Below are 24,216 nucleotides of genomic sequence, written 5' to 3' on the forward strand. Positions count from 1 at the left end.
CGGTGCCCTAAAAACCATTATAGAGAGAATGTTTTTGAGCACCAGTCTGACTTTTGCTTTAAATACGGAAATGTTAACGCCCACACGTATGAGCGTTTGCATCTTGCCCACACGCGTTGATCCGCGTCCGTTCGTGAGCGCACGAATCTTGGCATATTTCTAGTGCCACGTAGGACTGGACTGGTGTGTGGGCGTTCAGCCGGTCGCCCACACGGCCGTTTCACCATATAGGAGGGGCTGGTGTGACGCCCCCAATTCAATCGTACACTAATCATGCACGCAAACGTGTATGATCAAGATCAGGGACTCACGGGAAGATATCACAACACAACTCTAAAAACATAAATAAGTCATACAAGCATCATAATACAAGCCAGGGGCCTCGAGGGCTCGAATACAAGTGCTCGATCATAGACGAGTCAGCGGAAGCAACAATATCTAAGTACAGACATAAGTTAAACAAGTTTGCCTTAAGAAGGCTAGCACAAACTGGGATACAGATCGAAAGAGGCGCAGGCCTCCTGCCTGGGATCCTCCTAACTACTCCTAGTCGTCGTCAGCGGGCTGCACGTAGTAGTAGGCACCTCCAGTGTAGTAGGGGGCGTCGTCGACGGTGGCGTCTGGCTCCTGGACTCCAGCATCTGGTTGCGACAACCAGAAAGAAAGGAAAGGAGGAAAAAGGGGGGAGAAAGCAACCGTGAGTACTCATCCAAAGTACTCGCAAGCAAGGAACTACACTACATATGCATGGGTATATGTGTAAGGAGACCATATCAGTGGACTGAACTGCAGAATGCCAGAATAAGAGGGGATAGCTAGTCCTATCGAAGACTACGCTTCTGGCAGCCTCCGTCTTGCAGCATGTAGAAGAGAGTAGATTGAAGTCCTCCAAGTAGCATCTCCAAGTAGCATCTCCAGTAGCATCGCATAGCATATTCCTACCCGGCGATCCTCTCCTCGTCGCCCTGTTAGAGAGCGATCACCGGGTTGTATCTGGCACTTGGAAGGGTGTGTTTTATTAAGTATCCGGTTCTAGTTGTCATAAGGTCAAGGTACAACTCCGGGTCGTCCTTTTACCGAGGGACACGGCTATTCGAATAGATAAACTTCCCTGCAGGGGTGCACCACATAACCCAACACGCTCGATCCCATTTGGCCGGACACACTTTCCTGGGTCATGCCCGGCCTCGGAAGATCAACACGTCGCAGCCCCACCTAGGCACAACAGAGAGGTCAGCACGCCGGTCTAACTCCTATGGCGCAGGGGTCTGGGCCCATCGCCCTTTGCACACCTGCATGTTGCGTACGCGGCCGAAAGCAGAACTAGCCCCCTTAATACAAGTGCAGGCTTACGTTCCAATCCGGCGCGCGCCACTCAGTCGCTGACGTCAAGAAGGCATCGGATGATACCACGACGTCGGGATACCCATAACTACTCCCGCGTAGATGGTTAGTGCGTATAGACCAAATGGCCAGACTCAGATCAAATACCAAGATCTCGTTAAGCGTGTTATTATGAAGCAACCGCGGACGCCGATTAGGGCCAGGCCCACCTCTCGCCTAGGTGGTCTCAACCTGCCCTGTCGCTCCGCCACAAAGATCCACACAGAGGGCCGTCGGGACAAAGGTCCTTTCAGCCCCCAATCCATGAATCACTCGCGGGTACTTTTCGAGCGGACCCGACTTTAGTCACCATCTGTAGTATGTATATATGTATAGTATATACCCGTGATCACCTCCCGAGTGATCACGGCCCAATAGTATAGCAAGGCAGACTAACAAGAATGTAGGGCCAATGATGATAAACTAGCATCCTATACTAAGCATTTAGGATTGCAGGTAAGGTATCAATAGATGTAGCAACAATGTCAGGCTATGCATCAGAATAGGATCAACGGAAAGCAGTAACATGCTACACTACTCTAATGCAAGCAGTATAGAGGAGAATAGGCGATATCTGGTGATCAAGGGGGGGAGGGGCTTGCCTGGTTGCTCTGGCAAGAGAGAGGGGTCGTCAACTCCGTAGTCGAACACATGGACATCGGCACCGGTCTCAGAGTCTACCGGAAAGAAGTAACGGAGGGGGAACACAATAAATAACATAGCAATCAAAATGTAACGCAAAGCAAGATGCGGCAATATGCGGTGCTAGGGGTGACCTAACGTAGTGGTAGGTGATACCGGCGGAGGGGGAAAACATCCGGGAAAGTATTCCTGGTGTTTCGCGTTTTCGGACAGGTGAAACGGAGGGGAAAAGTTGCGTGTTCGCTATGCTAGGGATGTGTGGCGGACGAACAGGCTGCGTATCCGGATCCGTCTCGTCGTTCTGAGCAACTTTCATGTACAAAGTATTTTCATCCGAGTTATGGATTATTTTATATGATTTTCTAAAGTTTTAATCATTTTTAGAATTTATTTAATTATTTAATTCTAACATTATCCAGAATAGTGTCTGCTGATGTCAGCATGACGCAATGCTGAGATCATCAGTCAACAGTGCGGTTGACTGAGTCAAATCTGGCCTGTGGGTCCAGTGGGACCCACGTGTCATTGACTGAACTAACTAAACATGATTAGTCAATTTAACTAAAGTGATTAGGTTAATTAATTAGGCTTAATTAGATTAACTACCAGGATTAATTAAGTTAATTAATTATATTATTTTTATTTATTTTATTTAATTCCTCTTTTTTTTATAAAACCGTTCTGGGGATGGCCCCACTTGTCATAGGGCCAGTGGCATAACGGGCGTCAGGTTACAGGCGCAACCCGGACGGGCGATGGCCCTCGCAGTTGGGGCGCTGCCCGCCAGGATGCGGGACGAGGCCGTGGCCACGGTAGGGCTCGCTGGCCGGCCACGGCAGGCGGAGACGGACGCAGGGGGTGGCACGGTGCGTCGGCTAGGAGCAAGGCAGCAGCAAGGGGCTGGCCATGGCGCGGGAGCGAGGCGGCAGAGAGGGGCGCGGCCCGGCACCGGCGCAGTGTTGCCCGAGAGGGCCGCCGGTGAGCAGCGCAACAAAGGGGGAAGGCAAGGCCAGGGCGCGGTCGGTGGTGCCGGAGCACGACCAGGGGGCATGAGCGGGGTGCACGGCCCAGGCCGGCACGGGGAGGCCGCGGCCTCGGGGCAGCAACAAGTGCGGACGGCGGCAGCGGTCACGAGCTCCGGCGCGGGAGCGGAGAGCCACGATGGAGGGCGCGCCGGTGAGGTAGAACAGGGGTCAGCCACGGCGCGGGCGATGCGCGTGCGGGCGCAGTGAGGAAGGGGGGGCGGGTTCGGCCGGTTGGTGCCGCGCGTGTCCAGGGCGCGGCCCACCCGCGGTGAGCGCGGGGCCGGAGCACGCGAGGCGTGGCGACGGTCGCGGGGCGAGAGAGTGCGAGGAGAGGGGGCGAGAGCCCGGGGCCTCACCGGGGTTCGCAGGGTCTGTGGCAGCATGGGTCGAGGGGGGCGACGGGGATGACATGCGATGTGGGAGCAGGCCGGCGGGGAGGAGGAAGCAGGCCGACGAGGAAGAGGCGCCAGCGAGGTCCAGGCGGCGACGGGCGACGGCGTCGGTGGCCTCCTCCTCGATCCCGATCCAAATCGGGGGAGAGGGGGGGAGGAGATATTTTCGGGGAGGAGTGGGGAGTGTCGGTGGTGGTTCGGGCCCTGGGGGGTGGATAAGGGGAGTGGGGGGGGGGGGGGGTGGCCGGCTAGGCCGGTTTGGGCCTGCCCAATTGGGCCGGTGGCCTGCTGGGTTTCTTTTTCTTTTTTTTTCTTTTGTATTTTCTTTCTTTTATTCATTTTCTATTCTGTTTTATTTCATTTTAAATCATTTAGGCCATTTCTAAAAATGAGTTTGCTGCACTATAAATACCTATGCCATTTTTGGCACAACCCAACCATTTTGTTTTATATATTTGAAAACTTTATTTGTTGACATTAATTTGAATTTGAATTTTGAAACAGTTTTGAATTAACCCGAGATTAACTACAGTGACAGAGGTGACGTGGCATCATTAACGTGAGATTACTGTAGCATGATTATCCGGGCGTTACAGCTGGTGTGTGGGCGTTCAGCAGTTCGCGCCACACGCCACTTTGCACGCACACACAAGGGCTAGTGTGTGGGCATTTGCCATCTCGTCCACACGCCCGTCTCCTCTCCCACACCCAAGCTGCTAGTTGCCATGTATTTTTGCAGCGCACATGGCAACTGCCCCTAGTGTGCTTTATAAGCAGGTGGTAACTCTCTGTTTTTACCCGAATTGCCATGTGTTTTTGCAGGGTACACGGCAACTGCATAGTGTGCAAGTAAGCAGATGGCAACTCTCTTTTACCGAGTTGCCATGTGTTTTTGCATGGTACATGGCAACTGCCCCAACGTGCATGTACATGGCAACTGCCCTAACGTGCACGTAAGCAGATGGCAACTCTTCCTTTTTACATGGCAACTGCCCTAGCATGCTTGTGAGCACATGGCAACTCTCTCAACTGCCTAATGTTAGTATGTGGCAACTCCTAAAGTTATGAAATCATGGCAACTACATTAGATCAGACCATACATGGCAACTGCAGTTGAGCAACCATGACAACTGCAGTTGTCCGACATGGCAACCGTAGTTCAGCGACATGGCAACTGCAGTTAAACGAACATGGACGAGGGTCTGGACCATGGCAACTGCGGGCGCGCGGTGGGCGTCACGCGTGGCGTGCGGGACCAGGAGGGTACGAGGCCTGACATACGGACGTGTGGAGGTTATCAACTTCGCCCACACGCACACGTGTGAGAGGGTTCGGGAGGGAAAAAAAGGTGTGTGGGCATTAGTTGTTTTGCCCACACGTAGGTGTGTGGGCTGGTTGCTGTCCATGCCACACGAGGCGTGTGGCACAACTACCCGATACACCACACGTGTGGCAGTTATCGGGACCATTTAAATAATGTAAAAGTAATGCCCTAAAATTTGAGAACCGTGTGAAACATGATGATCTCTCATTGGAGGCGGAGCCAATGACAGGAAGGAGCTCAACAGGGACGGCGACGGTGATAGCGGACTTTGGTGGCGGAGTAGTTTAGGGATGATGGCAGGAGCTCGGGGACGACGATGAGCGGTGCTCATGGATGGCGGCACAAGCTCGATGACCACGACAGACGACAGCGAGGAGCGGGGTGGGATGGCACAACCGTGTAGCCAGCTTAGAGGGGTCGGGGCGGCCGCGACATAGATCATTTAGGAGTGGTATGGGGTGAGAGGCTTCATGGTGGTCGGCGTGGATGCAGGGTGAGGGGACGCAACAATGGTGAAAGTTCACAGTGGCGGTTCGTTTTTGTTTCTAGGGCAGCTGCTAGTGGTGTTGCAAATATATGTCACTTGGAGTTAAAATTTGGGACAACTGCAAAATTTTCGGCACCAAATAAAGATACACCATTTGTTGAAGGTCGTTGTTTTACATAACCCTTTGAAGATGCTCTTACACGCACATACAGTACTTTTTCTTTGGCTTGCTTGCTGTGGTGTACCAAGAATATTGATGACAACGTGCACAAACTGAGAGCCGTTTATCCAGAAACCAACGCTTGAGATCGATCAGGACATAAATAAGTCTTTAGGAAAACAAAAGGATCGCAGAAGATCTAAACGGCCTCTTTGTTGCAGAAAACACCCTCGAGTCGCCGTTCCCTTTCAATCCGCACCCCGCATCACTCCCTCGCTCCACTCACATCCTCACCTCCGGCGATGGCCGGCCGCCTCGCCGGCGCCGGCGCTTCCTCGCCCCTCCCCCGCGCGCTCCTCCTCCTCGCCGTGGTAGCTCTCTTCTCTATATCCTTCCTCTCCCTCCGCTCGCTCCGCCCCGCCGCGCCCCCCTCCCTCCCCCTAGATGAACCCCGCCGCCTCCCGCTCTCCTCTCCTCCGCCGGCGTCGCTCCCGTCGGTCTACCACTCTCCCGAGGCGTTCGCGGCGGGGTACGCGGAGATGGAGCGGAGCTTCAAGGTCTACATCTACCCGGACGGCGACCCCAAGACCTTCTACCAGACGCCCCGGAAGCTCACGGGCAAGTACGCCAGCGAGGGATACTTCTTCCAGAACATTCGGGAGAGCCGCTTTCGCACCGAAGACCCCGACAAGGCCGACCTCTTCTTCGTCCCCATCTCGCCCCACAAGATGCGCGGCAAGGTCCCTCCCTGCACTCTCTTTAACCCTACTGCTCGTTTTATCGCATTATGACTCCTACAGTATTGTACTGTTCTTGGTATACTCGGTACTACTGTGTGGCTGGCGAGCTAGGCACATTGTCAAACTCTGAAGTAATATGGATTCTCATGGTATGTTAGTTAATGCCTACACAGATCACAGCTAAAGCAAAAGTAGAACGATGTTGTAGAGATGCTATTTGACTTGGTTGGCTATATTAGTCTGACGTAAGATGTTCGGTGTTTCAACTTGCTTGCCCACAAAAGTAATGGAAAAATATTCTTTCTTATGATAGCCATGGTTGAACTGTTCTTTTTAAAGTTCAGCGAACAGCTGTATGACCAGAAGTGACTTGAATTTCACATGCTAGTTATTTTGTGTGTGTTGTTCTTCTTGTCTTGTGATTGAATTGCTCTGATAATTATTTACATGCATCTTTTTTAGTGTTGCAGGGTACTTCATATGAAAATATGACAATGATAGTTAAGGATTATGTTGAAGGCTTGATAAGCAAGTACCCTTATTGGAACCGCACACTAGGAGCGGACCACTTCTTTGTCGCATGCCATGATGTAGGCGTGAGGGCGTTCGAAGGACTTCCGTTCATGGTGAAGAACTCTATTAGAGCTGTCTGCTCGCCAAGCTATAATGTTGACTTTATACCTCATAAGGATGTTGCTCTGCCTCAAGTATTACAGCCATTTGCTCTACCTGAAGGAGGGAATGACATTGAAAACAGGTTGAGATGGCACTTCCTATTTGTTGAGCTATATAATGTAATTATAAGGGCCTCTATATGTGATATAAAAGAAAAATAATTCTGTATGCTAGTTTTTATTTCATTGAAACACGTCAGAAATTCATAGTACTTAACTGTTTGGAACTCTTGAGTAGCTTTTTTTTTTGGCTAGATTTAGTGGCCTGGTGCCTTCCAATATGACTCTAATAACTATAGCCTCTTGCGAAATGATATCTGTTTTGTGTCAGAAATTTTGTGAAACACAGACTCTTATTTACCCAACTGTCTCCTTATTTATGCATTGAATACTCTTTGAATCTGATTTATTTGTGCACATGATTTTAAGGTGTGATAAATGTTTTCTTCTAGTGCATACTGGAATTCGGAAATTGCTCGTAATTGATAGCGATAAACTGGTCACCACTGCAGTGTAAACATCTATCTGCACTCTTGCTATATCTATATCTTAAATTGCTTCTTTTGCAATGGAAAACAGGACAAATCTTGGATTTTGGGCTGGTCATCGCAACTCGAAAATACGAGTTATTTTGGCACGAGTCTGGGAGAATGATACAGAGCTTGCTATTAGCAATAATCGGATTAATAGAGCTATTGGAGAGCTAGTTTATCAGAAGCAGTTCTACCGTACTAAGTTCTGTATCTGCCCTGGTGGCTCTCAAGTTAATAGTGCTCGTATATCTGATTCAATACACTATGGCTGTGTCCCTGGTTAGTATTTTTGACATGCAAAATACATGGCACCCATGACCATTCCTTATTGTTATTCCCCTTTCATGGGTGCTCAATTTTTTTAGTGATTCCCATATTATTATTTTCTAATTAATTCTATTGTGTCCTTTTAGTTATTTTGTCGGACTACTATGATTTGCCTTTCAATGATGTTCTTGACTGGAGAAAGTTCGCGGTTGTACTTAAGGAGCGCGACGTATATGAACTAAAGAGTATCCTGAAATCTATATCACAGCAAGAATTTGTTGCATTGCACAAATCTTTAGTTCAGGTATGCATCTTTTGAGTAAATAAGTGAGTAGGTGATTTTGTCATTTTAAAACTTCCGGTTTATGCATTCATCTTCCTTTATCTACAAGATAGAGTAGTTATTCATGATCTGAAGGATGATGTTAAATATTGAATCTTATTGTGATGGAAAATAATGTAGAAGATCAGGGTATAAAGTAACAAGAGCTTTGTTCGTTGGTCGAGATTCTAATGTGTCACCTGTCTTATCATTAGACTTGAGCCGTTGAATCTGAAAAAACAAGAATGAAGAACTGAGTAGTGGAACCTTTGATTTGGCTATTTTATTTTTTTCTGTAGTAAATGGTTATCAAAGTTCTAGTGTGGTCCGATACTAATATGTTAAGTTGGGATTGCAGGTTCAGAAACACTTTGTATGGCACTCACCTCCTGTTCCTTATGATGCATTCCACATGGTTATGTATGAGCTGTGGCTGCGGCATCATGTGATCAAGTACTAACTCAAGACTTCACGGTCACTATTTGCAACATAATGGCGTGATCCATCAGAATGATGTTATAGGTCTACCTGCTTGTGATATACCAAGTACGGCCTCTGTTCTTCGCTCTTGTAGTTAGTAGCTGGACGGGTCATTGGTGCAAGGAAAACATCTACATAGAAAAGTTGGCAATCGACGATATCGCAAAAATTGTGTTGTAGTTATTAGATTCATTAGCCATTCTTCGGTTAGTTGGTTCCCCCCATATTTGAGTCCTTTCTGTGGCATTGCTTTTGTAGTTTGCTTTGCTATATATTGATCTGCCTGAGTAATTGCTTATGCTTATACAAATTTTGCACCTACTCTTGTAAAGTAATGTACGCTGTTACTGATGAGATAGTAAGCATCCAAAGATATATTAGATTGACATGATCACCTCTTTTTGCTCCTGTGAGACATGATCCAACTACTCTACTCGTATAATGTAATGTATGATATATGATTATTACGGATGAGATGGTAAATGCAGAGACATGTCAGATTGACATGCTAGCATCAGAAAAAATGACTTGTGTCATTTTACCCGGGGGCTAATATGGCTGTGCATGACAGTATTCATGTTACTTTTGTAATACTATCATCCATGTGTACCCAGAGGAAACATGAGAACTCATACGGTAAGCATTCAATGTATCAGCAATGGTAGTAGCACTAACAGATTTCATCATAGGCATGTTAAGTGAAAATATTGCAGAAATTGCTTGAGTGCAACATGCCAACATGTACTTGAAAGTTGCTGAACTCCTGTGGTTCAACATGGGTTACAGCGTGGCAGTGGCAGAGCAACCAGACTGCCATGAGTCTACAAGTTCATTGTTGATTTCTAGTAATGCTAAATTGGAATGTTGATTTGGCAGTACAGACTTATATACATGACATCAGGCATTTTATTTTTACGGTTATGGACTGTGCATCAAGACATTAGCTAGGGTGTAGCATCTGTGGGCATGATACATTGCAGCCTTTGGCAAGAGCAGCCGCCAAGTGATCACTTGATAAGAATGCACCTGATTGGTGAACCCTCGGAGCCAACCAGTCTTAGAGGTAAGCAGTGCAGCATGTATAGTCCAGTGTTGATGTTGTCTAGTTTCAGGGCTTCGACTGGGATGATATCCTGACAGAACAAAGTAAAGTAAAACAACCGACACTTTCGATCAACGATGCTGTCTCTAAGAAGGCAAGTTATTTGTGTTCTTCGTCACTGATATGTGAAATGTCTTCGGAAGAGCATTAAAATAGCGTAAGCAAGCATTGGGTCCCCCAAAGAGGTTGATCAGTAAGGAATTGGTGGGACCAAGACTTTGATCAACTTGTCAACATGCAATGTTGTACTAACATGTTGTCAGACTTGGGGAATAAGCAGCATATGACCAGAGGCTGGTGCAAAACTACGAGGTTATAACTGGTGGCTTCAATTTCACATGGGTTTCTTTTTGGGGCCATGAAAGGGCACATCTTACCGCATTTTTGAAGAAGGCCACATGGGCAGTGATCAAGTGGTCAAATGAAGCAACTGATATATAGTCAATCCCTGCATAATTTGCCAATATCACCATGTTAAGTTCACATCAGATAAGGTATGCATATATTGATCCACCAGCGAAAAGGTCATGAACTAACTGAACCTAGGCAGTTCACAGTTTCACAAGGTTCTTACAAATTTGGTGCAATACAAGTACAGCTCCTGTTTACTTACCAACAAGTTTGATGTCGGTGTTGTCAACTAACCACTGTGCACCATCCTCCGTAAATCCAACAAAACTCATATCACCTCCTTGCTTCCACATGAGCCCCCTACAGATCATTTGCTTGCATGCATGTAGTAATGACATGGTGAAAAATATATTATCTACTTGAATATGTGCCCTTCAAAGAGGCCAATACCTGTCTGTGTTCAATGTCCTGAAGAGAACTCGACGAACACCTTTTGGTATATTTAGGGATTCCATTGCTTCAGCTGCATAGAGTTAGAGGGGAATAGAATCCTTATGAATTTTCCTATGTAGGTCATTTGATTCACAGGAATAGGACCCTGAGGAATTTTTCCTAAGGAAGCCTTTGCAGTTCATTTTGGAGGAAAGTTTACATACACCCAAACCTCATTTTTCTACGTCCATTGTTTTCCTGCGGTGTATCAAACTATGTTTTTAAGGCGGTAAGGCGATCTAAGGCGCTGGGGGGGGCGCCTTATCGCCTAGGCGACGCCTAAGCGCCTAAGGCGGACGCCTAAGCGCCTACGGCGGGCATATTTGTAAGGCGCTGGCGGGGCGCCTTATCGCCTAAGCGTCGCCTAAGCGTCCAAGGCGGGACGCCTTAAAAACAGAGGTATCAAACACTCTTTGGTGTTAATTCATGTGGTTTTCCATACCTATAGGTTTCATGTGTACATAACACTCTAAAATCATGTGTTTTTCCTATCCTTTTATTTTAAATATCTTGCAAATCAAAGAAGCCCTTAGTGATTCCGTTGCTTCAGCTGCGTAGAATTAATGGTGGCATCATATACCAAATACCAGGCAGCATGGATGTGAATTAATATTTTTAATGAGGATATTATCACTTTCCATTTATTTTTTCGAAGTGCCGATGTTGGTAAATGCATATCGAATTTGTGACAAACCACCGTAAAGGAAAATGAAGTAACCGATATCTGAATACGGCACCATATTAGTAATGCACATGTATCTCGAATGCCATGTTAAATTAATCTTGTGACATGATATAAGAAGTTCATTAGCAGGGTGATTCATCATCGATGATCCAATGGAGGAGCTGGTCTCCTTGTAAAAGAAGAGAGAGCACATCCCCAGGCCCTACCTGTTATATTTGTGTGTCTTGGAACATCGACCAGTAAGGCAGGACCTGTCCAGAAACAAGAATACGTGGACCGTTAATAAATCATTCATAAGTACCATGCCAATTTTAATGTAAGTCAGGCAGGGAAATCTTTGGGTCAAAAAATATACAGAGGGCATTTGGCGATATAATTATCTTCTCTTGAGAGGAGCCTCTTTCACAGCTACTCCCTCCGTTCCAAAATAGATGACTCAGCTTTGAACTAACTTTAGTACAAAGTTGAGTCATCTATTTTGCAACGGAGGGAGTACTCCGGATCAGAGAACATCAACTACAAGAAAATCGATTGTCGCGTTGCCCATATGAATTGGCACCTAGAGTTCTCCGAGAGAGGGGCTCAATTGTGAGCCCAAGATTTGAAGTGTGTGTATTCAAATTTCAAAGACTATTGCATGTATAATTGATTGTAGCTAATCCTGCACCTCCCTCCTCCCAACCCTAGCCGCCCCTCCTCCTCACCCCCCTCTTCCCTTCCTCGCAGCCGCCAGGCAAGCCCGGGGCGCCAAGGATGGTGGCGGCGGGGCCTCGGTTGCCCTGCTTATGCATGGGGAACCCCGGATCTGGAGCGGCGACTCCATTGGCAAGGCACGGCCGGCTAGTAGCCGTGCGGGCGGTGGATCTGGTGTCTCGGCCGCGCAGGCGGCGGGATCCAGTGGTCGTTGGCGGCCGGCGACGGCTTCTGCGGCGGCCGGTGCGCGTGATCTGGCGCGTCCCCTCCTTCCCTGTTCGGCGTGCGGGCCAGCTTGTACAGGAGGCGCTGCTGGTGGCGGGGATCTAGTCCGAGCGAAATCCCTGGCCGGCCATGACCGGCCGCGCCGACGACGACGCCTGAGGGCACCGTTCCCCTCCTTGGAGGCATCGGCGCCGCTTTGGGAACCTTGGGGTTGGGTGGCGCTTGTGGGTGGTGGGCGACGGCGGTGGTGCGGCCCTATCCTAGCATGGATTAGTTCGTTGCTTGGAGATGGACTCGCGTAGGTGGAGGTCGTCGGCTGACGTCATGGTGGTGTTAATGGCGGAGGACCTGCCAAGGCTCACGTAGGTGAAGGTCATCGTTTGGCGTCGTGGTGGTGTCGATGGCGGAGGACCTGCCAAGGTTGTCACCTCAATCTGCTCTAAAGATGGACCAATGGAAGATGGCGGCGATGAAACATGTGAGTGCGTCGGACATGTTTGAGTCCCGGACCTGGCAGATGGCTCGGTCGGGGCCTCCGACTTTAGATGTTAGGCTTAGGTGAGAGGTCTGGGTATGTGGCCCAGCTTGCACCTCTTCATCATTTGGATAGGAATAGCGGCAGATGTTGTCAAGATGGGCGGATTCAGACATATTATTGTTCTACTTTGTAAGGTCCTCGAGAATAATTAATAAAATGGCCGCATGCATCTCCCAGATGCAGAGACCGGGGGTCATCCTCCTTTTCCAAATACACACACACACACACATAGAGGGTGAGTCTATTATGATAACACCCCCTTAAGACCTTATTCTGCACACCTGGGGCTTATTCTGCTAACACCCCCGGACGCGCAGTACACAGCCAGCCGAACCGTTCTAACCACGCATATCCGAAGGAAAAAAACTAACCACCCCTCCCCACGTCCTCACCTTCTCTGCACGCCGCCGCACCCCCTAGTCCCCACGACGACCTTCGTCAACCCACCCCGCCTTCCACTCCCCACATCCCCGCGGCGGCCGGCAGGGGCACTCGATCCGAGCGGCACCCCCCACGTCCCACCTTTTCTCCCGGGCCGCCATGGCGAGCGCGCCCCGGATCAGCCCCCCCGCGGCCGCGACGACCCGCCACCAGACCAAGGCCGCTGCGGCTCCCGCAACACCTCGTCGCCGGATCCATGCCGCACCGGTCCTCCGCGACGCCCCGCCGCTGGATCCAGCTCCTCCGGTCCACCCCCTCCCACCAGCACCACTGCCTCCTCCCCATCCATGGCGGTCGCCCCGCCACATCGACCTCTCCCTGTGCTAGATCCGGTGGGATCCACCTCCATCACTGTAACGCCCGGATAATCTTGCTACAGTAATCCCACGCTAATCATGGCACGTCATCCCGATTACTGTTGCTATCCTCGCAATAATTCGAAACCGTTCAAATTCAAAATTCAAATTGATGAAAACAATAAAAGTTTTCAAAAATTAAAATAAAATTGTTCGGTGGTTGACGAATATTACAAAGGTAATTATAGTGCAACAGTCATATTTTTATAAAATGGCTAAATGGATTAAATGATTTAAACAGAAAAGAAAAAATAAAAGAAAATACAAAAGGAAAGAAATACAGAAAACCAATAAAAAAAGAGAACACCCCCTTCCCCCCCACTGGGCTTCGGCCCAGCAGGCCACCGGGCCGCCTGGCAAACCCACCCCCTCTCTCCTTATTTCCCCCCGGGTGAGACCCCGAAACCCTAGCCACCCCCCACTCGCATCCACTCTCCCCCCTCCCTCCCGATTGGATCGGGAGGATAACGGCGCCGCGCCCCGTCCTGCCCCCGTCCTCCTCGCCGTGGAACGACGCCGCCGCCCGGAGCTCCTACCCCGCCGGCCTGCTCCCCGTCGCCCGCTCGTCCCCGACGGCCTCCCCAACCTCCCCCGAGCTCGCTCCCGAGACCCTACGCGTCCCTCCCCGTGAGCTCCTCTCCTCCCTTTCCCCTCTGTCGCCGGCGACGTCCGCACCCAGTCGCCGCGCCCGACGGCGTGCGCCGCGCGCCGTCCGCCCCGTCTCGGCTCCTGCGCCCCGCGGTGGCCATCGCCCACGCGCGCCCTGGCCGCACACCCGCGTCGACCAAGCCCGGCCTTGACCTCCACCGCACGCGCCGGTCGCGTCCCGCGCCATCGTGCGCGCGCTCGCACTGGCCGCGCCCCGCGCTCCCCACTCCTGCTCGCCGTGGTGCCTCGCACCGGGCCGCACCGCACCGGCCTCTGCTGCCGCGCGCCGGTGCCCCGCGAGGCCACGACGTCGCCTAGTGGCCCTCCCGGCTCCGCCTCCTGACGCCGCCACCGGCCGTCGCCCACGGCAGCCGCCCGCACATCGGCCCCTGCATTCCGGCGGCGCCCAGCGCCCAGCGCCCGTTAGCACCCATGGCCGATAAGGCCATTGGCCCTATGACAAGTTGGCCCCACCCTAGAACGGTTTTTTTAAAAGGAGAATTAAAAAAAATAAAATTATTAAATAAAAATAAAAATGATTAATAAAATTAATTATTAATTAATTAATTAACTAATGAATTAATTAAGTTAATTAATCCGGTTTAATTAATTTAATTAACTAGTTAATTTTAATTAAACTGTAATTAGGATTAAACTAAACCCTAATTAAACCTAACAGTGTATGACAGGTGGGTCCCACGGGACCCACATGTCAGGTTGACCAGGTCAAATGGTCAACGCTGACTGCTGACGTCAGCACGACGTCATGCTGACGTCATAAATCCATTTCGAATTAATTAAATAATTAATTAAATTTCAGAAATTAATAAAATCTTTAGAAAATCATATCTTTTAATCTGTAACTCGGATTAAAATATTTTCAACATGAAAGTTGCTCAGAACGACGAGACGAACCCGGATACGCAGCCCGTTCGTCCACCACACACCTCTAACATACCAAACACACAACTTTCCCCCTCTGGTTCATCTGTCCGAAAACGCGAAACCCCGGGAATACTTTCCCGGATGTTTCCCCCCTTCATCGGTATCACCTACTACCGCGATTGGGCACACCTAACATCGTTACTTGTCATGTCATGCATCGATATGCATTTGTTTGCATTGTATTCATTGTTTATTCCCCCTCTTCTCTCCGGTAGACTACGAGACCAACGCTGCTGCTGCCCAGTTCGACTACGGAGTTGACGACCCCTCCTTCTTGCCAGAGCAACCAGGCAAGCCCCCCCTTGATCACCAGATATCGCCTATTCTACTCTATACTGCTTGCATTAGAGTAGTGTAGCATGTTACTGCTTTCCGTTGATCCTATTCTGATGCATAGCCTGGCATTGTTGCTACACCTGTTGATACCTTACCTGCAATCCTAAATGCTTAGTATAGGATGCTAGTTTATCATCATTGGCCCTACATTCTTGTCAGTCTGCCTTGCTATACTATTGGGCCGTGATCACTCGGGAGGTGATCACGGGTATATACTATACATACATACATACTATACAGATGGTGACTAAAGTCGGGTCAGCTCGAAGAGTACCCGCGAGTGATTCACGGATTGGGGGCTGAAAGGACCTTTGTCCCGACGGCCCTCTGTGTGGATCTTTGTGGCGGAGCGACAGGGCAGGTTGAGACCGCCTAGGAGAGAGGTGGGCCTGGCCCTGTTCGGCGTTCGCGGACACTTAACACGCTTAACGAGATCTTGGTATTTGATCTGAGTTGGCTACGAGCCTATATGCACTAACCATCTACGCGGCAGTAGTTATGGGTATCCCGACGTCGTGGTATCAACCGAAGAACTTCAGACGTCAGCGACGGAGCGGCGCGCGCTGGATTGGAACGTAAGCCTGCTCTTGTATTAAGGGGGCTAGTTCTGCTTCCGGCCGCCCACGCAACGTGCAGGTGTGCTATGGGCGATGGGCCCAGACCCCTGTGCGCTTAGGTTTAGACCGGCGTGCTGGCCTCTCTGTTTTGCCTAGGTGGGGCTGCGACGTGTTGATCTTCTGAGGCCGGGCATGACCCAGGAAAGTGGGTCCGACCAAATGGGATCGAGCGTGTTGGGTTATGTGGTGCACCCCTGCAGGGAAGTTAATCTATTCGAATAGCCGTGATCTTCGGTAACAGGACGACTTGGAGTTGTACCTTGACCTTATGACAACTAGAACCGGATACTTAATAAAACACACCCTTCCAAGTGCCAGATACAACCGGTGGTCGCTCTACCTCAGGGATATGAGGAGGGGATCGTCGGGTAGGATTATGCTATGAGATGCTATTTGGAGATGCTACTTGGAGGACTTCAATCTACTCTCTTCTACTTGATGCAAGACGGTGGCTGCGAGAAGCGTAGTCTTCGACAGGATTAGTTATCCCCCTCTTATTCTGGCATTCTGCAGTTCAGTCCACTGATATGGCCTCCTTACACATATACCCATGCATATGTAGTGTAGTTCCTTGCTTGCGAGTACTTTGGATGAGTACTCACGGTTGCTTTCTCCCCCCTTTTTCCCCTTTCCTTTCTTTCTGGTTGTCGCAACCAGATGTTGGAGTCCAGGAGCCAGACGCCACCGTCGATGACGACCCCTACTACACTGGAGGTGCCTACTACTACGTGCTGCCCGCTGATGACGACCTGGAGTAGTTTAGGAGGATCCCAGGCAGGAGGCCTGCGCCTCTTTCGATCTGTATCCCAGTTTGTGCTAGCCTTCTTAAGGCAAACTTGTTTAACTTATGTCTGTACTCAGATATTGTTGCTTCCGCTGACTCGTCTATGATCGAGCACTTGTATTCGAGCCCTCGAGGCCCCTGGCTTGTATTATGATGCTTGCATGACTTATTTATGTTTTAGAGTTGTGTTGTGATATCTTCCCGTGAGTCCCTGATCTTGATCGTACACGTTTGCGTGCATGATTAGTGTACGATTGAATCAGGGGCATCACAATCACGTCCCGCCTGGACCCGCGCCGCTGCTGCCGGGCCAGCTCCGCCGTCCCACCTCCTCCCCATCCTGGACTAGACGGCTGATGGGTCGAGGTCGCGCATGCCTCCGGTGGCTCCTGGGCGAGGGGACTCTCTGCCGTTTGGTGGCACTCGTGGTGCAGCTCGGTGGCGGTGCAGCTCATGGACAGCGCCGCCATGCAGTTTGAACGACCGCGTGCGTGCAGTGCGTCCGGTGAGTGCATGCGGTTCAGTGCATCTCGTGTTGCCCCAACCACCATCCTCCATCGCCGTCCATCCCGTGCTGCCCCTCCTGACTGCACGCCCTGGATCCGGGCAACCAGGCCTGCGCGCCATGCCACGCGCGGCCCGCCGGACCTCAGCCGTTAGGGGTGTGTGGTGGTGGGATGCAACTCCCCATGGGTGACCATGATCATCGTCCCCTTCCTTCATGTTATCGATGTCCGGATCCGGCGAGCAGTGTAGTCGTATCCTCGGAGCAGGGCACCCCCGCCTCCGTCCTCCGCTCTCATACTGGATCGGCCGCCATGCCATGGATTCGGTCGACCTCAACCTCCCGGTAGACCGCTGCTTCCACCAACCGTCAGGATTGGGCACACCGTGCGGCTCATTTTGTCAAACTTTTGATGCGTGGTGTAGTTTGGCGCACATCTTTGCTCTCCTTTTTAGTTCGTATTTTGTTGCATCTAAATTGTAAAAAAGTAATTGTTGTGATGCAGTTCAATTCAGTGGGGTGATAAAAAGAAAGTGCGGTTTGGAAATCTGCTTTTTGATCAGATTTTGTTTTTGTGCAGTTTGCCGGCGACGCCATCGCCTTGCAGTTCACTGGCTCTGGGGGCGAGCAGTGGATAGGACGACACGCGTGCAGTTTAGGCCGTGCGATGCTGCAGTGCGGAGAGTACTCAAAATGTCGTTAAGTAGTGGAAAAATGGTTATGCATCATGCAGTGTAGTTAACTAGTGGGGTACTCAAATGTCGTTTTTCTAGTTGATGAGTGCATTATGCAGTGCAGTTAACATCTCAAAAGAAGCTCATTTTCAGTAGTGTCGCGGCCCGTTTACAGTAGGCTCGAGGTTCAATTTTCATAGGATTGCGGTTCACCAATGCTTGACATGAAGTGCATTTCACCTCGTTTGGAAAAATTTACATCCCACAAAAAATAAATCATGCAGTGCACTTGTCCGTCCGATGAAGTGCCGGTTTTAGTCTAAAGAAGTGCGGTTTGCTACCTTGTTTAGGAAAATTTATGTCCCACAAAAAAGAAATGATGCGGTGCACTTGTTTGTCTGATGAAGTGCGGGTTATAGTCTAAAGAAATGTGGTTTGCTACCTTGTTTGGGAAAATTTGGGTCCCACAAAAAACCATGCAGTGCACTTGCCCATCTAATGAACTGTGGTATTTCGTCTGAAGCAGTGCGTTCTTCTTTCCTCGTCCGAGAAAAAAATATGTTTAAACAAAAAGAAACCATGCAGTGCACTTGCCCATCTGATGCAGTGCGGTATTTTGTCTGAAGCAATGCGTTCTTCTGTCCGATGCAGTACATACGACGTTTTTGGTCTCGCGAAGAACAGAGTGTCCGCTTTTCGGTAAAATTGAAACTGCTCTTAAACCGTAAGGAATTAGAGAGTGTTCTACATAAAAAAGTTGCATCTCGTCGATATCTTTCCAACGGCGTATGATTTGAATTATTCCGACCAGCCGTTCGTAAAAAATTCATGAAAAAACAGCCGCTGCCTCTCGAAGTCAGCCGCACGATTTTCACAATTAACTAAAAACCGTAAGGAATCTCAAAACCATTTCAACATATGAAAGTTGCGCCTTGTCCGTAGCTTTCCAACGGCGTATCATACGTAAGACGTTCCGACAAACGGTTAGAAAACTGGAGCAAAAACAGTACCGAAAATTTCAAAAAATTTGAAAAACAAAGTTCCGCGATTAAGTAAATTTGAAACTGCTCTTAAACCGTAATGAATTAGATAAACATTTATATATGAAAAAGATGCGCCTCGACGATATCTATCCAACGGCGTATCGTTTGCTTCATTCCGACAAGCGGTTTAGAAGAAATCGCGAAAAATGCTCGATGCCACTCGTCGTCCGCTGCGCCGTTTTTGAAACTGCTCTTAAACCGCAAGTAATCTCGAAAAGTGTTCAACATGGCGAAGTTGCGCCTAATCTCGAAAACGGTATATTATACACCTCGTTCCGATAAACAGTTAAAAAAACTAGAGCGAAAACAGTACCAGAAAAACACTGCATGCAATTTTTTTTGACGCGAAGTTCACTAGTCTCTATTGCAGTGCTCGTCGTCAAAATGATGCAGTGCGCTTCTGTTCAGCGTGCAGTACCGAAGTGATGTGCAGAATAGTTATTTTGCTAATATTAGCAAAATAGACCGATAATTCTCATATTTGCTAATATTTTGCTAATATTTGCTAATATATATTAATGCCTCGGTAATTCTCATATCTAAATACTTCGTGCATCAGTGCATTAATTTCCGAAAGACCTATACCAATATAACAAAATATGACATGAAGTGGGGAACCAACGGATCAAGTATTCGACCATGGCGCCATCAAGATGCCACAATAATCAGCCCTGAATGGCATCGTAGGACGGATCCCAGCAGGCCCTGGCAAGGCCTACCGCCGTTGAATGGTGATATGGCGAGGGCCATATCCGACAGCCTTGTGCATATCTAGATAGCAGATGGTGAATCCCTCCTCTTCTAGAGAGACCGCGGGATCAACGGCTGTGGCAGATATTGCACCCCTGGTACTGGAGAAGGTGAATACGAGATTTATCAACAAAAGAATAGCTCATGAGGTCCTAACCAGTCTAAACTGGATTAGGGACGTTGGTGTTGGTCTATTGCCACGTGTCCCCAACAATTCTCCAACCTATGGTCGGTCGTCAACGTCATCTCCCTTAACAACAACACCCCTAATTTATTCTCTTGGCCATGGAGTCCCACTGGACAGTACTTGACGCAATCTACTTATAAGATGATGTGCCAGGACATGATTCGCTTCCCCGCCGCCCAGTGCATATGGAAGAGTTGGGCGCCGCTCAAATGCAAAATATTCATCTGGCTTGCTATCTAGTACCATGTATGGACCTCTGATTGTCGATTCCAACATGGATTGCAAGATGCCACTAATCCGTGCTTCATTTGCTGCCAGGAGGAGGAAACTCAGGTCACTCTGGACCACATATTTATGCATTGTGTCTATACTAGGCATGATGCCACTAATGAAAGAGGGCACCAAAGGAATGCTTGTTTTGGATGCTACAACACGTATGACTGTCATGGGCATCTGCGTAGTGACTTCTATCATACTGTTTATTCAGCTTATGATCTTGATGCTGATGATTATTGCCCTTTACTCACCACTATGGAAGAGAATGCGGCACTATGGATGTTGAGGAAGCTAGTAACCCTGCATATGATTCTATGTGAATATTGGCCCTTGATACCCACATATCCACTAGCTTATTAAGGGTTCACATGGGAGAAAACACTACATGTTCTTGCCCCCCCTCTCTCGCTCCCTAAACATGTAGAAGTACATAAGCTTCTCTTTTGGTGTTGCGAATACTGCAGCTCACTAGGCTTTCCCCTTTATTTGTAGCTAAAAGGAACTAATACATAATCATATAGTGGCTTTCTTACAGCCTAAGAATACTTGACTTGACCCACTGACTGCTAGCCTAAGACAAAGACTTGAATCACTAGCTTACTCCCTATAAGACTTGACTTATTAACTAACCGCAACATGACCAACTACAAAAGGATTATAACTAATAACTAACAGAAACACACTATCACTTTGTGTTTAAGGCAAGGCCTTGGATATGAGACCGTGTGCTTTAATCTTTACTTATTCTATTTATAGAGCAGTAAATATCAAGTACACTTTATTTATACTCGATATGGCTAGTGCTAAATGTGGTGTTTCTCCTAGGGATTACTTCGAAAAGAGACTGAGCAAGTAAATCATATCAAAAAGAGTATTAGAAGAGTGAAAGAGGGCACGAAAGGAATGCTTGTTGCCTCTGTACTCGTTACAACAATAGCTTTTACACACGGTCGATGGTTCACCGACACTTGCGGAGAAATTTTCTTTTATAATGGTCGTCGATGCTAATGTATGGGCTTTCATTTTCTCCATGGTTGCTACAATTTTTCTAATATAAGATGGGCAGCCTTACATTCATGGTAATGCCTTTGGATCCGGTAAGTATTTGATATTACCCCCACTCACTTGTGGCAGAGCTTAGTGAGGGTCAAAGGTGGGCATGTCCCCCCACCAAATTTAGTTCTACACAAACACATAATATTTAACACCATTTGGGACAAATTTAACATAATACACTAGATTCCTCTCAACTCTATTTAAGACTCATTTACCCCCCTCCCAAATTGCGTTGAAGCTCCATCACTAGGGACCGAGCCATTAGTGCCCCGGAGATTCAGCCTCTCCCATGTTCAGCATTAATGGTACATGCTTTGCATGGCCAGACAAATGGCATGTTGTCTTGCATATGGGTTAGTCCATTACAAGTAAGATGTATCACTACCACTACATCTACTAAGCTCCCTAGAAAGGAAGCCTTGTAGCGCAGTGGAGTTGGGGTACCCCTGGGGCATGACAACAGCGGCTCGAACCGGGGCCCGTGGAGAGCCGAATCAATGGCAACGTCGATGGAAATGGTTTGTGGGTGGTGTGGGCTAGGGTTTGGCGGCGCGACTCCTCAATTTTTTTACTAACTAGTAGTTATGTACGTGCAACGCACGATCCAACATTTTAAAATTTCTGATTTTTTCATTAATCATGAGCATCAATATCTCAACACTTCCTTTATTCAACCGGTCCCTTGTATGTTCCTATTGATCATTGTTCAGATTTATGCATAAGTTCCCCACAACATACAAATTTTAGAAATCCAGTAGATCTCGGGTAAAGAGTCCCGTGCTAGTAGCCTTGGTGCGATGGTAATAGGAGACACATGGATTTACCCATGTTTGGGCTCTCTCAGAGAGATAACACCATACCTCCTGCTTGATTGTATTGATTTTGAAGGAGTACAAGTTACAAGTTGATCTACCATGAGATCGTATGTGTATGATGTTGTCGTCTACGGTCCTCATCCATTGGTTTATATAGATACCGGAGCTGCCTAAGGCTTACACATAGGCCAGTTACATCCAGGGCAATCGTGATGAAAACGACCTCTAAGTCTTGAAGTATGCGCCAAGTCTTCGGAAGATATCTATCTTGGCGGTGGCGCCCCTGGACCCAACAAACGTGGGCCGCTGGTTAATCATCATGGGGGTCCTCGGCCCAACACGTATGACCGAGAGCCGATGTGGATATCACCCCCTAGTCCAGGACACCATCAATTGGCGGAGGCGGCGAGACGTTGATGGTGGAACGGTTCGCGTCCTACAGGGCCGTGGTCTAGGTACGAGGTCGACTGGTTTGAAAACATTCCAAATTACTATTTTTTTTGCTAATTACGATGATTTGATTGGTTGATAAGATATTTTTTGTTTGGTTATTTGATGATAATATGTTTATTTTTTTGAATGCTAATTGTGGTGATTTGATTGATTGTTACAATGTTTCTTTTCTGAAATGCTAGTTATGGTGATTTGATTGACACTATGCTTATTTTTTGGAATGCTAATTATGGTGATTGAATTGATTGATATGATGTTTCTATTTTGGAATGCTAATGATGATGCTTTTTGTTTGCTAATTATGGTGCTTTAATTGATACAACATCATTAAAGCAATGTAGGCAATCGGATCTAAAATAAGGAAGTCATAACACTTGTTTAATAGTAGTGGAGATGAAGACATTTGCTCCTCTTAGCCTAACCATAGTGAAATGGTGTAAAGTTTTGAGGGTTAAAAGTTAAATTCTGATACATTAGAGAATCCGGTAGCTGGTGCTTAATTTTGTTACCCCGACACTCCGAACTAAAAACACGACACTTATTTTAAAATGAAGGAAGTGCAACTTTTGAGGGATCTATTAGAGATGCTCTAACTAACCATTTAGGGCCTCCTAGATTTGCAGGATTTGTAAAATGCAGGAATAGAAATAATAGAGAAATAGAGTGGCATGTCATCTTCAATCTTATAGAATTAGTATAAGTATTTAATTGTGCGCAGAACAAACATAGAATGTTTCACATGAGGTTGGAGTGGATGAAATTTTTCCTATCAAAACTAGTGGTACAAGTGAATCCTATGAATTGCAATCTTATGTATCAAAGAAAAAAATATCTTACATATTAGAATCTTTCAAAATCCCTTTAGAAATACTTTAAATCAAAGAGGGCATTAACGTAGGTGATTGTATTTGCGAGACCGCAGGCCGGAGATTCACAAAAAATGTCAAAGCCTAGTTGTGATCGGAGAAAACCAGGGACGCTCACCGTCGAGGACTCCTAGGTCGAGCGTGTCGACGTCGAGACCGGCGGCGAAGTGAGCCTTGTTCATGTGCCCCGGCGCGTCGACGTGGGTGCCCATGTGGCAGTGCATCCGGAGCTCCGACAAGTTGTAGTCCGACCCGTTCTCCATCGACTCCTTGAGCCGCACCAGCGGGCCCGCCGTCGCGTCGGGCGGCATGCCCGGCCGGTACGCGTGCGTGATGTCCACGATGCGCCCGCCGCCGTACTCCTCCAGCCCCGGGCCATGGCGCCGGCCTGCCGCGCCTCCGGCCGCCGGCCCGCAGGCGTCGGCCTCCGCGCCCGCATAGCCCGCCTGGCGTGCCGGGAGGAGGACCAGCAGGAGGAGGGTGAGAGCCGGCGCGCCCGCCATGCCGCCGAGCGCTCACTCCGGATTCTCTGGGCTGTGATGGTCACTGGTAGTTGCAGCTCTTCCTTAATTTCTGGTGGTCAATACAATGCTGATGAATGGAGCAAGCACGTACCAAGCTTCTCTCAGGCCGGCTGGCTGAGAACGAGATGACGGACAGTGAAAAGGGGCGGTATCTGAAAACCACAGGATTTATCCTCAAAAAAGAAAAGAAAAACACAGGATTTAGCCTTTCCAAACAGTCCCCCGCAAATATGTATCACTCATCCATGTGCACCCAGAGGAAGAATGAGAACTCATATCAAAAGATTGTACACATGTTCACCGGCATGCAACTTATTCTGCTTTACAAGAAACGTAGCTGCAGATATATACTACTCCGTATAACAGTTTGGCACGCTAGAGCATTACAGAGAACAGTCCAACGTATCAGCAATGGTAGTAGGCTT

At 48.4% G+C, this 24,216-nt stretch overlaps 2 protein-coding genes across 2 annotated transcripts; one reads left to right on the forward strand and one right to left on the reverse strand.

The window, feature by feature from the left end:
• The first annotated feature begins 5,640 nt into the window (after positions 1-5,640).
• On the forward strand, positions 5,641-8,837 carry LOC123136842 (probable glycosyltransferase At5g03795). The gene is made up of 5 exons (XM_044556353.1): positions 5,641-6,153; positions 6,624-6,910; positions 7,407-7,639; positions 7,774-7,931; positions 8,308-8,837. Exons 1-5 carry the CDS (start codon positions 5,716-5,718, stop codon positions 8,407-8,409), a joined length of 1,218 nt encoding a protein of 405 aa, XP_044412288.1. The 5' UTR covers positions 5,641-5,715; the 3' UTR covers positions 8,410-8,837.
• Positions 8,838-8,970: 133 nt separating this feature from the next.
• LOC123136845 (cyclase-like protein 1) lies at positions 8,971-24,043 on the reverse strand. Its single transcript, XM_044556355.1, has 6 exons — positions 23,386-24,043; positions 11,266-11,310; positions 10,333-10,405; positions 10,145-10,242; positions 9,909-9,979; positions 8,971-9,562 (listed from the first exon to the last, which is right to left on the reverse strand). Exons 1-6 carry the CDS (start codon positions 23,768-23,770, stop codon positions 9,437-9,439), a joined length of 798 nt encoding a protein of 265 aa, XP_044412290.1. The 5' UTR covers positions 23,771-24,043; the 3' UTR covers positions 8,971-9,436.
• Positions 24,044-24,216: the final 173 nt, after the last annotated feature.

The sequence above is a fragment of the Triticum aestivum genome, chromosome 6B (genome assembly GCF_018294505.1).
Source record: "Triticum aestivum cultivar Chinese Spring chromosome 6B, IWGSC CS RefSeq v2.1, whole genome shotgun sequence".
In the NCBI taxonomy this organism is placed as follows: domain Eukaryota; kingdom Viridiplantae; phylum Streptophyta; class Magnoliopsida; order Poales; family Poaceae; genus Triticum; species Triticum aestivum.

Excerpts from the sequence above, each read along its gene's own strand:
- LOC123136842 (XM_044556353.1), top strand. The coding sequence starts at position 5,716 with ATGGCCGGCCGCCTCGCCGGCGCCGGCGCTTCCTCGCCCCTCCCCCGC. Across the intron at positions 6,154-6,623 it reads CCCACAAGATGCGCGGCAAG|GGTACTTCATATGAAAATAT; the intron begins GTCCCTCCCTGC and ends TTAGTGTTGCAG. Across the intron at positions 6,911-7,406 it reads GGGAATGACATTGAAAACAG|GACAAATCTTGGATTTTGGG; the intron begins GTTGAGATGGCA and ends AATGGAAAACAG.
- LOC123136845 (XM_044556355.1), bottom strand. The coding sequence starts at position 23,770 with ATGGCGGGCGCGCCGGCTCTCACCCTCCTCCTGCTGGTCCTCCTCCCG. Across the intron at positions 10,406-11,265 it reads AAGACACACAAATATAACAG|CTGAAGCAATGGAATCCCTA; the intron begins GTAGGGCCTGGG and ends AACTCTATGCAG. Across the intron at positions 9,563-9,908 it reads TGGCCTTCTTCAAAAATGCG|GATATCATCCCAGTCGAAGC; the intron begins GTAAGATGTGCC and ends TTGTTCTGTCAG.